General features: G+C 41.4%; 1 protein-coding gene across 1 annotated transcript; it reads left to right on the top strand.

The window, feature by feature from the left end:
- The first annotated feature begins 4,033 nt into the window (after positions 1-4,033).
- On the top strand, positions 4,034-17,905 carry nptx2a (neuronal pentraxin 2a). Its single transcript, XM_004558374.3, is given in 6 exon segments — positions 4,034-5,000; positions 5,002-5,034; positions 6,648-6,891; positions 10,925-11,169; positions 14,062-14,241; positions 14,874-17,905. Coding segments are annotated over 6 exon segments (1,347 nt in total). The 5' UTR covers positions 4,034-4,583; the 3' UTR covers positions 15,102-17,905.
- Positions 17,906-18,258: the final 353 nt, after the last annotated feature.

Genomic DNA, 18,258 nt, shown 5'->3' with positions numbered 1-18,258 from the left:
TCAGGGATTAAATGTTTAGTTAAATGTATTTACACTGACAGAAAGGGTCATTTCACTGGTCCAGCCCACTAAGAACCAAAGTGGGTTGTATGTGACCCACAATCTTAAAAGGAGTTGACATCACTATTCAAAAGTATGTAAACAATTTTAACTATGCAGTAAATGTACTATCCAGAAAGTATAGGCACCTCAGGGACACATTAAATACAAACTAGTGTATGACCTTGATAAATCAAACTATAGTCGATGCTTTCCTCCCAAGCAAATGAGTAAAACAACATATAAGTACGTTTATGCTGAGTGATGAAGTCCCGAGCTGCCTATGACTATGACTCTTTTTCATTTCAGTGCAAAGATGAAGTACATTGCAATACAGCCAAAAAATTCACAAATGGAGATGGTTTTCTTTGTCCACAGTTGATTTTTCAATCAGTAGTTGGACTTTTACAAAACAGTCCACTGTTTGGTTTCTATCATCTGCTGACAACTGACCTTTGCTAAGTTAACCATGAACTTTTCTTGACCGAGCGGTCATCATAAGTATACTTGGCAACAGCAGCCGCATAAGAGGAGAGATTGTCAGACATCAGAAGCCAAGGCGTCGCCTACAAGGAAATCTGCAGCAGACCAGCAAAACAGCCAACAGCATATTGCCAGGAACGCAAACACCAGATGAACAAAGCCAAGACATCAGCTCACAATATTCCTCTGCCATGAAGGGGTGCTGGAGGCTGACAGCTGATGTGAGAAATGAATGGAGTCGCTGAGTAACTGCAGCACCAGCAGGGAGTGTGTCCCAAACATGATTATTCCCACACAAAGTCATCCTCAAGCTGCATTATTGTTGGCAGATGGGGGCTGCTTATGAGATGCTACATGAACAGTATGCATGAGTGTTCTGCAGCAGCATTAAAAAAATGTCCTTTAAACCTACCACCTTACCGCAACGTGTGTGTTAGAGATGTAGTACAGCAGGTGGAGTACGGTAAGCACCACCAGGTTTTATATTGGAGACTTCATTTGACTTGGTTAGAATTGGTGGTTCGTCCTTCGTTGCCTGATATAGAACATGTTTCATACATTAGATTTTTTTCACTTTTAATGAAACATGCTATATATATTTTTGTCATTTTCTCCTCAGACACACAAATACACATCAAACAGAATTATGTCTGAGACTGACTTTTGCCATTCACATAACACAAGTGCCTCATGCTTGCCTTCGCAGGCATGCGTTTGTGTGCAGTATACGTGCACTTTCCCTTTGCTTGCAGTGCGTCAGCTGTGCCAGACTCTAATTCGCAGAACTGATGGCTACGAGCATGCTGCTGAGCAGGTAGCAGGCAGCGGGGGGCACTGGGTGGCTCGAGGGATGTTGAGAACACAGGAAGATGGGCTCAGTGTTTTTGGACAATGTGACTCACTGAAATATCAAACAGCCATTGTAATGTGTCATGCTCTGTGAGTGTGGTGCTTACATCACACTCAACAGGTGGAACTGAAAGTAGTGAAATATCACATGGTGAGCAAGAATGAGTACACGGAATGAGCAAAGAGTCGGGGAGGGGGGTAATGAATCACACTCCTTAAGGTCTTAAATAGACCCAGAAGCATTACTGTCAAAAGCAGCTCGTAATGAGAGTTGCTAGGATGCTGATGTTGCCATTACATCAGTGAGATCTTGAAATCTGTGGAGGGGATGTGATTTGATTCCTAATGCAATGGGGAAAATCACATGTTATCTGTGTTAGTTGTGTTGACCTAATCGCAATCTATGTGTACGAGTCTATGATGAATCTATTTGTCTATGAGGTAAGCAATCCATACCTATCAGCTGTGTAATATTTACAAATTACACTCTTTTAATCTGTTTTGAAACTATGTTGAAGGCTGTATAGGTCAGAGGGTTGTGGTGGCTAGAATTATGTTGAAAACTGCTCATTACTTAATGCACTTCTGTAAAGTCACACAGTAGTTGCAACCATAAAATAGCATCTGCAAAGCGTTGAGAAGTGTAGTATTGTCACTGCGTTGTGTTTCACCACTGCATGCAGCACTGTTTCTGTTTTTCTGGATGCTCATCCAAGATTTATTGTCTTGTATAAAGTGGCAAGCAGAGCAACCTAGTTTTGACATGTATTCTTTTAGATGGGAAACTCAGCTTAGGATAAGAGTTCATTCCCTGCTGACTTCTTAACCCTCACTGAGGCGCCAAAAAAAGAAGGGAAAGTTGCTTCACCCCGGCGCTCACCAGCTGCAACATGAAAGGAAATAACTTTATCCCATCAACTTTGAAGTGAAAGTTGTCATCTCTGCTCAGTCTTCAGCGCTCCCGCTTCACCTCTGCCAGCTCCTTTCCTCGCTGAGGTGGGGTGGAAAGAGTGGGGAGAAGGGATGTTGGGGTTGGAGGGCAGCCAGCTAGAAGATAAAGTTGCCATGGTGATTGTGCGTCCCTTCTCTCGGGGGACCTGTCATATTAGAAACTGCTTCCCTTAGCAGTGACTTCCACGGGCTGTTCCCCTCCCATTGTACACTGTGTGTGCATTAATGCCTGCTGACATTTAGCTGTTAGGCCCTGCAAACAGATTGGAGATGAAGGCTGTGATGGGCAGCGTGGTAATCCTGCACACCATGTTAAGAGAGCATCCGGCAGGAGCTGTCGCTGTCCCACTTTTTCAGAATTTGAGTGGAAACATCTTAGAGAAATAAAGGTTGATGAGGCAAGGGGAAAAAAGTTTCAGTGCGTGATATCAGGTGTGCTGAGCTGGATTTATAATATAAACTCAGTCGGTGTCTGGCTTTGAAGTTTTTCATATTCTTACTAGACTTGACAGACACCTGCTCCCTTAAAGGGAGTGCCAAACCCTCCCTACTGTGAAAACCTAGTGAGGCTAATGACCTCATCTTCTACTTACACATGTTTGCCTCCAGGTTTATATAGAAAAGATGGCTTTAAATCATGTTGCACACGCTACAACATACCACCGCTGTGTGTTTGGTAATAGAAAGACTTCTCTCTTTTTTTCTTTTTTACAAATATTGTTCTTTGTCTTCGGGGTATTGTGAGAAGAGCTCTTATCCTGAAAAGATGTGATTGCAGTTTAACTCGGAGTTTAGACAGGTTTCCACATTAAAATGGGAAGCTAGTGGGAGATTTACATCTACAGGGACTGGATTCAAATGTTAGAAAATGTTTGCAACATATATTTGGCCCAGTTTGACTTCAAATGACACAAATTAAGTTTATCTTTTTTTTTTCTATCTAACAGAGAGAGTGTAGCCTCATTAAATTGGTGGAGCTTGGACTCAAAGATAGACCCCCTGCAGAGAGAAATGACTGAGGATTAACACTTGAAAAGAAGCACACCCTTTTATGCTTTATATTCTGTAATAGCATGAAGTTTCAATAACAAACCAGTGGCTTATTCACTGTAACTTTTGGTGCAAATACACCTTTAACTATCCCATTTTAACAGTCTGTCACTGGATATTTTATTTTGTAAGAAATGAAAACCCCTTTCAATATTATCAGTGTGTGAATAGGGAAAATGTGTTTTAATCTTAATGTTTGCCCTTACAGTTAGAGCACCTTGGGGAAAAAACGCTTACTTCAACGCTGAGACACTGTGGGTCAGAGAGAGAGAGAGAGAGAAAGAGCCGACGCAAGATCACGACAGCTGTTAAATTAAATCCGTCAGGGGGTGTCACATTATTGAGTCTGTGGTACATGTTTATTCCCAGTGGGGACATTTTCCTGTGTATTCCATAATAGGCTCTACGGGTCGTTGAGAGGCGAAGCATTTCCTATCGGTGCGTTTGTTTAATAAAAAGAAACACAATAAAAAAAAAGAAGCTTTGACATCTTTAAGCTTCGGCGCTTCTAAACAGGTCATAAAAACTCAATGAGAGACACTTGGAGCGCGGACCCGCTCCACTAGGATTCAGTGATGACGTAGGCTGAAGCTGAATAACCTGAGCGCTCCACTGATGAGCGGATGCGCCAGTGCGCACCTCCCCATAATAATCTGGCTGAGCAGCGTCGCTGTCTTTTCAGCACCACTCACTCACAATCCAACCAACCGGAGAGGCAAGACAGCAAAACTGAGTTCTCTGCAGCCCGATTTGTTTTTTCCCCCTTTCCATCTCTTTTTCTTTCTCTGTGATGATAACAACTCAATAGACTCCAACTCATTTCCCAGTAAAGGAGTTATCAAAACCTGTTTTTCTTGCACCATCTGCAGAAAGAATTTAGATTTGCTGGTATCTATTTATTTAAGAGGACCGTGAGTTTGGTGGATGTCTGCTGTTACGATTTTTCACTGCGGATTCTGATCTAGTTTTTTGCCATGGTTACACTGTAGATGAAGTTTGATCTTTTTTCATCCTTTTTTCTTTCTTCTTGCTACACTTTGAAAGTCCAGAAAAAATGTCCGCGGCCATTTGAATGAATGAGTTGTGTTGTAGGAAGTTTGGGCTTTTTTTGTTTGTTATTATTTTACAGAAGACTTTCAAGCGTTAAGTGCGTAATTTAGGATCATTTTCCCCTTTTTTACAGTGGGATTTGTGTAGTCTATCTTGTCAGGATGCTGGCCTTAGTAGTTGGACTGTTGTATCTAGTCGCTGGACGCGCGGTGCGAAGCCAGGATGCTACAGGTAGCCGCTTTGTATGTAACGCTATTCCTCCGGGCGCAGAGCCCGGCTGCGGGTATGGTCCTACGGGGAACCGTGTCCAGAGCAGCAGCCCAGTGGAGGACGAGCTTCGGAATACGATCATCCAGCTTAGGGAGACCATCCTGCAGCAGAAGGAGACCATCGTGAGCCAGCAGGGAACCATCAAAGAGCTCAACTCTAAGCTTGCGCGCTGTGAGGCGGCAGCCGACGAGTCGTCGCAGGGCAAGTCCCGAGGTCAGGGCTCCAGGCGGAAGGAGTACGGCAAGAACACCATGGGAGACTTGCCCCGGGACCCCAGTGAAACTATAGATCAACTGGGCAAGACCATGCCAGAGTCTTAAAGGTCGGCTCGAGAACTTGGAGGTAAGGTGGAAACATGCTGTGTAGCTACATAAGAAAAGCACTTTTGTCTCATTTCCCTCTCACCCCCGTGAACATAAGATGCACCATTGCATCGTTTCCATCCCCCCCCCCCCCCCCCCCCCACTATCATGTATTACTATAGAGCATTGCGCGTCTGATAATATTCCCCGCCGCAGGAGACCTCTCGGGGGAATCGGGAGATCAAAGGGTCACGTAATGGCCATGTCACATCAATACCCCTTTAATCATTAAAATATATCTCTGATGGCGAAAACCACTGCATAAGAGCCATCAATAAGAGATGAGTAACAAAAAAAATTCTTTTCAAAGGTGTAATCATACATGTGGTGCAGGAATTTGCAAAGCAACCTTGAATAATTTATGAGTGCCGCGTGTATGTGTTCCACATACGCTTTTATTTGCGGTCGTGTGGCTAATTATTCGTGGCAGCTGATGATTTTCATTTCCCCAGATTTTACCTGCATCAGAGAATTACATTTTCAAATCAAATCAAATGCTTAATGGTTTGTCTTGTCTGCCTGGGAGTTCTGCTCTGGCTCTGGAGTTCTGCACCATCACCAGCCCTCTGCTCAGTCCCATTTAATTCTACAAGGCTCAAAGATCACATTTAGTGAGGTCAACTATAGTGAAGTGGGGGGGGGGGGGGGGGGGGGGGGGTCGTTTTTTTTTTTATTATTATTTTTACATGCAGTAGACGCTAACATAAGCCCTGGCTTTGTCGCTTATGTCGTGTCACTGCGCACTGTGTTTTTCACCAGCTCACAGCCCTGATGCCATAAGCAGTTATAATACTGTTTTTAAATTCAAGGCTATTTTTATATTCAGTATACTGCATTGCTGATCCATCTATCTCTCTACTCCCTTCCCTCCTCTCCCTCTTCACTTGATTGGAAGCTTCAATACCCCGATTGGATGAAGGATGCATTGCAGTCATAAGGATACATATTACATTGCATTTTAATCACATATCTATTGATCTGGACCTGCTTAACATCCTGATTATTGCAAAACCAGTGTTGCTGATAGCAATATGGCTGTCTAGAGTAGGATGTGCATCTCATATCAAAGCCATCTACACACATCAACAGTTGCACCATGTGACTGTTTGCTTCTGATTTCAGTCTCAGATTACCAAATAACCTCTTCAACTGAGGCTCTGGGATGGTGTCATTGTGTCAGAAAAAAAAATTAATCCACAAGGTTTCTGAATTCCATGGCGAACCAGGCCGCAAAGGAAACTAAAAATGTCTGAGGACCATTTTGCAATCAAACCATGCACCCCCTATAAACATGAGGCTGTAGAGCTGTTTCCTTAAGTCCAAAAACAACCTGGAGACAAACATTGTGCAATCTACCGAATACCCAAAATACCCAAAACATCCACAGATATATGGCAGGTCACCAATCAGTGTCTTCATGTTGATATTGATGTATCAAAAACAATAGTGCTAAAAGAATATCAGATATCAATATATAGATAACTATAAGACAAATCTGGGTATTTATATAAATGTCTATCTATCTATCTATCTATCTATCTATCTATCTATCTATCTATCTATCTATCTATCTATCTATCTATCTCCCAGCAGCAGAGTTTGCGTCTCCCCATCACAAATGTGTCAACCGCTGGTGTCTCGGCCCTGACTCCCTTGCCACCAGAGCTCAGGGAGCTGCTGCGGCAACGTTTGGGGGCGCTGGAGACCCAGCTCCTCCGGAAGGTGGCTGAGCTGGAGGAGGAGAAGAGCCAGCTCTACAATGAAACAGCAGCCCACCGCCAACGCACTGAGAGTGCGCTCAATTCCCTCCTGGAGAGGATCACAGAGCTCGAAAAAAGTAAGTGATACAATGGGTGCTGGGAAATTTCATGGCAAAATTTAATGCCAAACTTTTTTTTCCTTTTCCCCTTTTTTGTTGTCTGCTGGATTTAGAACTCATTAGTCAATCCCTGTGCACTTTTCTGATGATGGAAGTAAAAGTGATCCTTTTCTCAGAGCCATTCTCAGAGAAGTTCCTGGTCTTGAAAATAAGGCTTGGAAAGCAACGTTGAATGCTTAATGAGTTTAAGAAATGCTCAAGAGATGTCCACACTCCCGGGTATCACTTTGATGGTACATGTTAAAATACCACAAAATATGTCTGCTGGAAGGAAAGCTGTTTTAGAAGATGATCCCGCCACTCACCTATTTCCTGCTGTCCCCATGCACCCCGCTAAGGTTTAGCTGATAGAGTCAGGGGTCTGATACAAGCTATAGATTTGGGTAGCTAAAGCTAATTGCTCAGATGGGCAGTGGACCGAATAACACAACCGCATGTATGATATTGCAAGTCAGTACAATAGACCTTCAACAAATGCTACATTGTGAGACTTATTTAGTTCAATTTATATCAAATGTGTGCCAGAGAGATGTCGATTCAATTCCACAGCGATTTTCAAGGCTGTGGTGTGATGTTGTTGTGTCAGTTGGATTTGTGAAGATTTTTACACTGGTGATAGCTTGGTATCATCTGCCCTGTGCATTAAAGTAAAATATGCAGTATTGACTTAAAGCTCAGTGCACATTTTTAGATTTTACATTTCACATTCTAATTCTGCAGGTTAAATTGATTTGACCGGTTCAGCAGTCAAACCAATTTAATTCTAAAATGGTCTGCATTGTAAAGCCTTATTTTAGTGCTAAAGTTGCGCAATATAACCAGAGGAGTTGTGGTTTTTAGCCTTGTATAAGGCCAGAGTATTGTGCTCAGCACAGGTAAAACTCTAATTCCACCACTTTGAAAACTGAAATGTGTTACTTTCCTGCAAATCAACCACTAAATCATATTATGTGTGATTTTCACAACTATCCTTTCCTTTATGTAGCTGACCAACAGCTAAATAATTAGCTCCAAGCTTTGAGTTTGAGCAGAAATGAATTAAGCGAATTGGAGCACTAACATAATAACATTGGAGGATGAAAATTTGTGCATTTACAATTTTAAAAGTTGAAATTTCATACAAATTTTAATGGAAACAAATTGAAAATATTGTAAAACCTGTATTGATGTAACTTATGACAGAACAAAGATTTTTTTAAAGGATATTTTTAAACTGACAAAATTGAAATTGGATTTTTTTTTCTAAAAAAGAAAATGCTAATCTTTCCATGTGATGCCAACACAGTGTTTACAAATTTGGCACAGAAGCACGTTTAATGCCACCTCACATCTTCTTTAAAGCTTTTCAGCAGCTGTCAACAGCTGATAATAATACTTGGAGAAAAGGGAGCTTCTAATTTTGATCAGTCAACCCACAGAACACAGGAAAGTGTGTTTTTGCCGTGCTGTGCCTTATAAGGGTCTCAAAGTGCAGAGGAAGTTCTAGAGTCTCTGAATCTTTTAATAATTATGTCTACTGTAGATGATGAAATCCTTAAGTTATTCACAGTTTTATACGGTGAAACTTTTTTGTTAAATTCTTGAACTATCTGCCGGCGATGTGTTCCTCAGATTGGGAAACACCTGGTAAACAAGCCTGGAGCAAGTTATGACTCCAAGGTTAGCAGTGTGTCAGCCAGTTCCCCTGTCTGTCTGCCGGTTCATGGTCAATTCAGCATTTTGGTCCAGACTCGGGCATCTCAGTAATCAATAGAACAAGATGCTAGACATTTGCGGTCCCCAGGTGATAGTTCCTGATTTCTCCTGGCTTCTCTTTTTGCGTCAACATTATTTTTTTAACTTTGTGTTTCACTAGAAGAAGATGCCACTTTCAGCTGCTCCTTTATTCACAAACGGTCACTCCACATGTTTTATTTGGCAGAGTCTTGTGTGTTTTCCCAGGGATCTTTTGCTTGTTAGGCACTCTGAATCCACTAAATTCATGTTTTACTCAAATCTGAAAATGTCCCGACCACTACAAGAGAGCTGGCCATTAGATTTATTCTCTCTTTCTCTCTCTGTCTCTCTTTGGAAACTTCTTGTCCAAATGAAGCCCGTGTGCCATTGTTACCTGAATATGAAAAAAGAAAACTTGAACTTTGAAGGCCATAGGGATGTGGTCACAGGGTGAAACATGGGATGCACAGTAGAGAGGTTGTCAATCTATCATGGTGACAACACAGAGAGGCAACCATTCACTCTCACATTCACAACTATGGCCAATTTAGAATTGTTATTAACCCCATCCATGTCTTTGGATCATGGGAGGAAGCCGGAGTACTCAGAGAGAAGTCACACAAGCAAGGGGGGGAACATAGTGTTGTACTGCACCCCTCTGCTGTTATATAGGTTTTCTTTGCAGTCATTGTCACTGTGAAATTTGGTACAGATATGATTTAATAGGACTCATAAAGGTTTTTCTTTTTTTAGTTTTTCACCTACAAATCTATCAAACTCAGTGCTCATGCTACTCAGCAAATGTAGCATGCTAACATCAGGCTGTTCCAGCTCATAAAGATAACAATGCTAGTGTTTAATTGTTAACTTGCACTGTTACTCATCATGGTTAATCACTTGAATGCCAACATTTTAGACTAAAAAAAAGAAAAGTTGGTGACCAACTGCTGGTGTAGTCTCATCAGATGATTTTAATCTCTTGGAAAGCCCAAATATCTTCTGTGAGTCGTTTTTAGTTGGTTGGTTGGTTTTAATCATTTGTGATTGGTAATTTTAAAATAATTGGTTGAAGTTATTGGATGCTCAAGCCATAAATGTTAGAAGACAAAAACAGTGTTTGTACAACACTGTCATCAGTGCCACTGTGCTGTGACTGAATGAAGTCAAACAAGGCCAGCCTGTTGGCATGTTGGATGCTGACATGCATGTCCAAGCCGTTGCTACAGCTTTGCATGCCTATGAGAGCACCATCTCTGATCTGATTATCCTTGGTGGAAATCTAACTGGATAGAGGTGCAACCTCCGACCTGTGCTTGTGCTATTCTTGTGGTAGCCCCCCACCCTGCAGCTGTTTCAGCAGGACAATGCCTGCCCCCACTTTGCCAGAATAGCACAGATCTTTCTAAATCAAGAACATATCCAGACAGTTTCTTGGCTATCATTTAGTCTTCATATGGTTCACTGAACATGTCTGGGACCTGCTGGCCCAACGTGCTCATTAGCCACACAGAGCAACCACTGCACAGCTGCAGGCTGCACACATCCAGCAATGGAGAGCAATTCCTCAACAACAGATCCGGACACGTGTTTGTTCCACGAACAGATGGGAGACAGTTTGCATCACCTCCAAAGGAGGCTGTACCTCATATTAAATATCTTGTATGTATCTTGTAGTGACTGTCTATGAAACCTCTTCCCTGTTTTAGGCTAGAATTATGGTCCCAAATTTGTGTCTATCTAAGATGTTTCAGGCTTTTCAGGGTGAAGGATCATGAAAACACAGAGGCAGCAGCATGCACTGGCAGTATGCCTAGGTCAAATATTGACTGGTTAAAAAGTTGGCTTGAACAGGAAAGGGAAAAGTGAAGAGCAAGAAACATAAAAAAACAGAAATGCAGTGGGACTGAGTGGAAAGTTGTAATTGTTTTTCAAAATCAGTCCACTTCACTGCAAATACATTTTTCATTTCTTATGACTTCATCAGTCTTCTCCACAGCAAAGGTTAAGATAAAAGAATAACAGCACAAAGGTTCTAAAATTGTTCTACATATTTTTGAAATTGCTCTTAATTGGCAAAAAGCAAAATGTGGAAAATGGATCTTTAAAGCTCTGCATTTCATCTTTGGACTACCAAGACAGTAGCAGTGATCTGTGTGACAGTGACTCACACTTTCTTATCTTCTTTTTTCTGTCGTCATCCTCAGAACTATCAAGTCGTGACACACTAAAAATAACTTTGAATATATTACATTAAGTGTTCCTCATCTATCAACAGATAATAATGCCTTCAAGTCACCTGAGGATTTCAAGGTGTCCCTTCCTCTCCGTACAAACTACCTGTATGGACGCATCAAGAAGAGCCTCCCAGAGATGTACGCCTTCACTGTCTGCATGTGGCTCAAGTCCAGCGCTAGTCCGGGAATAGGAACTCCATTTTCATATGGCGTTCCAGGCCAGGCCAATGAGATAGTCCTCATTGAATGGGGAAACAATCCCATTGAGCTACTAGTCAATGACAAGGTAAGTCTATTGTGATGAACTTAAATTTCACCATTTGCTCATGCTGCAGAGTAAATCCTTCACACTGACCTGATTTTCTGAAGACAGATGCTCTAAATCCTTTAGTATTTTCCTGGCAACACAGCTGGCTCTAATGATGGGCGTAAATGTGGATCAGCAAAGACACTAATTAAATGCAAAGAATGAATAAGAATGAGCCGGCTTTGGGATCCAAAACAAGCACATAGCTTCTGTACGTACATGTGTGCACAATAACGATACAGCCGAGAAGCAGTTCGCTGACCATTAGCTCTGAATATTTAATTTTGCTCCTTATAAACATTTAATACCATCGACCCACATTTCGCTCACACCCGCGAATAACAGTAATTCATTAGAGGAGTTGTGCTGCCACATGTGCTCATCTGCTTCATTGTCCTCTTTGCTTTCTTTGGAGGTTATATTGTAGTTAAACAGTGTAATCGCAATTAACCCAAAATATAAGAAAATGTTAAAAAACAAATAAACTTTTATCAATATTTAATGCAATTTTGTCATAAAGCAAAAGACCTGTAATTGTTTTATTGATGAAAGACACAATTTTGAGGCTAAATGTTGCTTTCTTTGTGATGGGTTCAAGCTTCACATCACATGGAAACTTGGGAGCAAAGCTTCATGGGAAATAAGTTCTTAGTGTAAAGCTAAGAACACACATTATCCAATGTAGTACTTAACACTTCTTTGTCTTATGATATCACAGCTCATTGTTGTAATTGGGGAATTTTATGATAATATTTTTCCTGCGTTGGAAACAATCATAGTCCCACTATCTTGTTGACTTGTGGTGTTACTGGCACAGACAGGTCTACCCACAGTTTTTCCTTCACTATGCATTATACATGTGTTCAAGTCAGGCAGATAATAGAAAGATGGTGGGAGAAAATGATGAGAGTATGACTGAGAAAAAGAGGGAAAGAGGGTGGAAATTAAACAAGCTCTCGAGGTGATGGAGCAGTGTAAGAAGGAGTTGGTAAAGAGAGGGGAAAAATGAGAAGGTGCCAGAAAAAAAAGAAAAAAAAGGAAGTTAGGAAGTGAGACAGAAAGCATGAGAGCAGAAGAGAGCGAGGAGAGGCTGGTGAATATGATAACCGTATGTGCAGCAGCACATCCATGTGCTAAACTTGTTCGCAATGATAACAGGGCCCTCTGGGGCACATTGTTTATGCTGTTCATTTGGCAGCATACTGAGAAGAAAGCAGAAAGCTGCCTCGACAGTATTAAAAAGTGCAGCGTTGTCTGTATTATGTATTTGTACTTGGTTATGGGGGGAGAGAGCGTCTTTGTTGTTATAAAGCAGCATCTTCATCATCGTATATTTTGTCTCAGAAAAAGGGGAAAAAAGTTGATTTTTTTTGTCATGTTTTTTCTCCCCTCCAATGTTCAAAAGATGCCGGTGGCATCTCAATTTTTCATTCAAATGGGACTACCAGGAGTTTAATCAGTAATGGATTCAGCTGGCCTTGTACAATAGTAACACTGTTTTGTTGGCAAGTGTACAAATGTGTGATGGGTCCAAATTTTTCCAAATATCATTAAAAATTCATGCAGTTGGTGCGTTTTTGTTGGGTTGTCTGCGAAGACAAACATCACTGTAATCACTGCTGTAGAATACGGACACTTTAATGACTTCGCTCTTTCTTGCGTCACCTTCTAAAAACATTTCACACTTACCTGCAGAACCTCATCAACACCCTGCTGGAGATGAGGAACAGAAAGTCCTCTGAACATTAAGTAAAACACATCACGGGCCATTTTGACATCTCATAGAGGGAAAAGCATAGATGTAGATACCAACAATGGTTTTCATTTTAGGTGTCCCCTTCCAGGCTCCAGTTTCCTTGTTTTGTCTTATAGAGAAATGGAACAAAAGAGAAACATGCATGCTTTTCCTGCTATAGCGAGTCAAAATATTATTATTTTTTTGTTAAAAAGCCAAGAGGAGAATATGCATTTCAACTATGTAATAACTGCAAAATTGTATGTTTTACGGTGTGAGTGTGTCATTTGTAGTATTAAAAAATGAGTCAGTCATTCTCAAGAGTATGCCCTGTGGATATAGTGCTTTAATTCGAAACTCTGTGTCTACAAAGAATCACAGCTGGCATAAATCCATTGCTGCAGAATAATTGACGAATGTTGTTTTTTTTGTTTGTTTGTTTTTTTCAATTTTACAACCTGAATCTTTAAACAGTCCATGTGGCCCAGAATGCTCCAAATCAGACAGACTTTATAACAACCTTCCCAGTGTTCGCTGTGGTGAAGTGTAACGCCTGGTGTCCTTAACAGGGTCAATTGCTTCTGTAATTGCAAGTGAGTCGAATTTTATTTTGAGTGACTGCCCATCTTTTCGGGTTTATTTGCATCTGGAGCTACATCTGCAACTAGGTATTAGGATAAAGCAGCCCTGTAGGGTTATATAAAAAAAAGCTAATGAGTTACAGTACACACTGATAATCCTATGTGCCGCACTGTATCCTCAGAGGACTATGATGTCATTGGCTGGTAAAATAACCGGTTGTTTTTCTTTGATCTGTGAACAAAGCATAAGAGGACACTGTTTTGCTGTTAGCTATCTGACTGCTTTGAAGGATGCTCTATCCCTTGATGTCACCTGGGTAATCTAAATTTTATATGTCATACGGCTCATGTGGGGATTTCTTTGCAGAGGGTTGTCTCTTTGAAGCCCCGGCCCTTCTAATTGGTGTCCTTGTTTCTAGCATGCCACAATTACACTTGTACCTCTCTCGACTTCTCTTGCACCCTTATACTGTATCTGCCTATCGTTGCTCCTCGTTCTTCAGCCTTCCTCACTGTGCTCACGCCATTCACACCTCGCACTTCATTCTCAATCAGGTGGCCCAACTCCCTCTGTCAGTGAGTGACGGGCGCTGGCACCACATATGCATCACCTGGACAACTAGAGATGGTTTCTGGGAGGCTTACCAGGATGGCGAGCGTTTAGGCACTGGGGACAACCTGGCCCCCTGGCACCCAATTAAACCTGGAGGGGTGATCATCCTGGGCCAGGAGCAGGTGAGAGCAATAGAGAAGCTTTGATGGTAAAGAACAGGTGTATGTGCATGTATATGTGTGTCTGTGTGTGCATGTGTATTTTTCCTTGTGTCAATAACATCCCTGGGGGGTATTCTCCCCCAAGCTCAGCGCCAGAGGCTCTGAGCAGGGAGCAGGGAAGAGGAGGAAGAGAGGCTCTTCTCACGCTATTGTGGCCCTTTCAGTATTACCTCACTCATCCACTGCTAAAAGGCAACATTTTACCCCTGGGAGCTGTGTTAGCAAGTTATTACGCTGGTTAACTCCATGACAGCGCTATGTGTATAAATAGAAATATACAGTGATGTAAAATCTCCTCAGAGAACTATTAACTCATAGTGCATTACTTTGGAGCTTAAGGAGGTGGTGATTTTTTTCCTCACTCATACATTTAAGGTGAGATTGCTGCAGATTGCACAGTATTGCAGATTGCACAGCATTTGGATATTTTAAAGTGGCAGTACACTAAAAAGAATTTGCAGTGGGGTCTAGGTTTGTTTTTTTTTTGCTTTTGTTTTGCATTTTGATTAAAATCAAACAGAATTTATTAATTTTAATTAAAGTCTGTTTACATTTCCTTTAGAAACTCAGCTCTGTTCTCTTTCTCTATGAAGGACATTGTGGGAGGCCGTTTTGATGCCACCCAGGCTTTTGTGGGCGAGCTGAGCCAGTTCAACATGTGGGACAGAGTACTGCGGCCCGTGGACATCATGGGCCTGGCCAACTGTTCAGCTTACATGCCCGGAAACGTGGTTCCTTGGATTGATGCTAATGTGGAAGTGTTTGGAGGTGCGACCAAGGCTGCTCTGGAAATCTGTGAAGACCGTGCTTTTGATTCCTAAAAGGATCCGATGCAGGAAAACCAGTGTGGCCGCTGGGCTCTGGAAGCTAAATATTCTGACTGGTGCTTCTTTCAAATCCCAAAGGCAAGAGCACCAGCCCAACATTTTTACATATTTATGTGGTCTGCATAATCTCAAAGACTCTGTGTTTATTGGAAACACAAGTTCATGTGTCCGTTCAATTCGAACCCTTAAGACGTTAGAGGGGATTTCAAAATCGTTTGCTTATCTGAAGAAGATGTGCCGTTGCATCAGTCTGCTGTAATGATATGAGCTGCTGTCATTTCGTGTTTTCTCCTCAGTAGATCAACTTTTATTCGACTCCTCTTTGAAAACAGCTCTTCTTGGTTGCATTCCTTATAATGACAATGCTGCACTGTATTCATAGTCGATGTGAGCTCCAAACAGGCTTTGATGTGCTGTGGAAAACCATTCCTAAGTAACATGGCAGTGCAGTACACACTGTGAGCTTCCTTGCTGTTTGAAAAGCAATGAAACAGAGAAGCCAAGGAGTGAGGTGAAATGAGGTGGACGCTCACGAGTTCAAAGTGGGCGAGAACAACCCTCGCTGTTGATTATTTTTGAGGTATTCCAACATGGCAGACTGTCTAAATATTATGCATGAGCCTGAGCAGCTCACAAGTGGCAGTGCATGCTTTCTGTTTACACACACAGTGTTGCGGGGTGTGTCTAAACAAGTCGATGCCGCTTTCTGACAACATTGCATAAGTCAGTGTGTGTATGTTCATGTGCGTGAGGCTTGTCTTGCGTGTAGAAGGACTGGAGATTATGAGGGATGGAGGACATTTTCATTCTTGTAAATCTATGTTTAATACCTCACTGCCCCTTGAGCAGCTGCCATATCCCAAACAGCTTTATGGGTGGGTTGGCTTTGCTCAGGTTAATAGCAATGTCGGACAGCTGCCCAGGACTGGCGAATCAACTGAGCTGCGGATGCCAGCAGAGTGCTCAGTGAGGGCAGAGACTGGGTTTGACCTTCAAGGACAATCCTTAATTCCTCATCTGGGTAGTAATTATGTGTGTTAATGATTGAGTGTGCTGGTGAGCAGCCCCGGTCCACTGGTGTTTCTCTAAGCCAAGTGGTTCACAGCTGATAAAATATTGAGATGTAAAGGGGAAGTCAAATGAGAGCAGCACTCTGTGGGCGTTATAAATGTTGCTGTCAGGTGGAGTTTGGTATTAATTGCCTCACACTAAGCCAGAAAAAAAGTCTAAATCGATGGATATGTTATATTAAAAAATATATATATATATATAGGAAACTGATGGATCTTGTTACTGCTTGGTTAATAAAACCTTTTACGCTTTTTGCAGCTTAATTATTGTTACTTCTTGTTGTTGTGGTGGACATTTGTTTCATCTTGATTTGATTCCTCTAAGGAAACAGATATAAGAGAGGCAACAAATGATATAAACTTTGTTATCACCTCTAGGCTTTCTTTTAGTCTCCTTGTGGACTTTTCCTGACTGAGTAGATACTAGCGTAAAAGCCATTAAAAAGCTTCTACACACAGCTGACAGAACTAGGATGCAGTAGGTAACTGGACAGCACAGAATGTGGCAGAGATGCGATGGTCCACGCTTAATAGCATAAACATAAAGACGTGTGATCATTTTGTGATTGTTCTTCTTTTCGGTGTCTTTGTTAACAGTGTTTTAATGTAAAATCAAGAAATTGGATTCCAGCAAAGTGTATTTTTCTTGCTTTCTGCTCATGATTTTTGTCCATTGGCAGCACATTATGTTAAAAAAAACAGATGGAGAAATTGTTTGTTTTTTTAATTGTGAAAATGGCCTTTTGCGAAAACCATATGTGCTTTTTCTTGTGAAATTTTGGTCAGCTTTTAAGGCGCAGCTCAGCAGCACAGACGACAAGGGACACACGAAAATGCAAAAAATGTGTTTGCTTTCAATGTTTTAAAGTCCTCTTTATGTGCGTGCAGCAGAGGTTTTTGCTTGTGCACTTTTCTGCGGTGCGGTTGAATGTCCTTTTGCACCCATTAAAAGAGCGAGAACAAGTTCCCGAGACGTGATAAATTAAGCAGCAACTTAATGATGTGATGGAATAAGTGAACATGCGCTTGAAACAGTCGAAGCATGTTTTATTAAAATATCATTGCGCTGCATTAGTGATGATGTCAGAGAGGAGTGTAACCCTGCAAAGGTCATGCTCTATTCTTCACTGATGTTTCTAAATTAGGAAACCTTACTTTAATCTTTGAGGGAGATTAAAAAAACTCCTTTTTTTTTACTGTAACATTTTTGGTTGCATTAATTTTAATGGAGACGTGGGTGCTTGTCCAGTTGGTAGCCATATTATTTGTAGGACTAGGATATGTCCTCTCATCTGGGCAATGAAATGTTGTCAGCAGCGGAGAAATCCTCTGGATTGGCAGACTTCCAGGTGGAAATGAAAAAATCTGCCCATGCGGATTATGGGAGCTGCTACAATGTAGGACACTGTGAGCCTTCTTCATTCTCTTCTCGACCCTGTGTGTTCTGATGCCGTCGCCACAGCGCTGGCGGAGGCGCACCAGGGAGCCCCTGTTTTTATACGAGAACAATATGAGGCCTTCAAAAAAACAAACAAACAAAAAATACCATCAAAGAAAAAAATATATATATATATGTATGTGTTACGTTTGTTTTTTTGTTTTGCATATTCTATATTTCTGTATCTATTTTCATTGCATTGCTGCTGTAACACTGCACATCTTGATGTTCTGAAATGTAAAGTAAAAATTTGCAGTTAAATTAAAGAATCCCACTTGCATTTACAGAAATGATGGATACACTAGTTTTTTGTTTGTTTGTTTATTTTAATATTCGTTGAGGCTCTTTTTTCACATGCCTACAGAACAGTTCGCCACAGAGTTAATGACAAAAACTCGTGGCTTCTCATCATTTCTATCTGCACTCAGCTGTATGAAGACATCAATAAAACTTTACATCTTTATGTTTTTTTTTTCTTTCATTTGGTTTCTGTGAGGTGGCGCTCCATGAGAGACTTCACCAGTTGTGCACATCAGTGTCTATTTGCAGATCCCAGTGGGTTCCACTGCATATGTGCTGTGTTAAGTCTTTAGTGGCTACCAACATAACAGTATTAGTGTTAGATAATCTCTATAAACACACA

This window comes from Maylandia zebra, linkage group LG4 (assembly GCF_041146795.1).
Source record: "Maylandia zebra isolate NMK-2024a linkage group LG4, Mzebra_GT3a, whole genome shotgun sequence".
NCBI classification, from domain to species: domain Eukaryota; kingdom Metazoa; phylum Chordata; class Actinopteri; order Cichliformes; family Cichlidae; genus Maylandia; species Maylandia zebra.
Note: the sequence above shows the minus strand (reverse complement) of the source record. Positions and strands in the feature narration are given on the sequence as shown.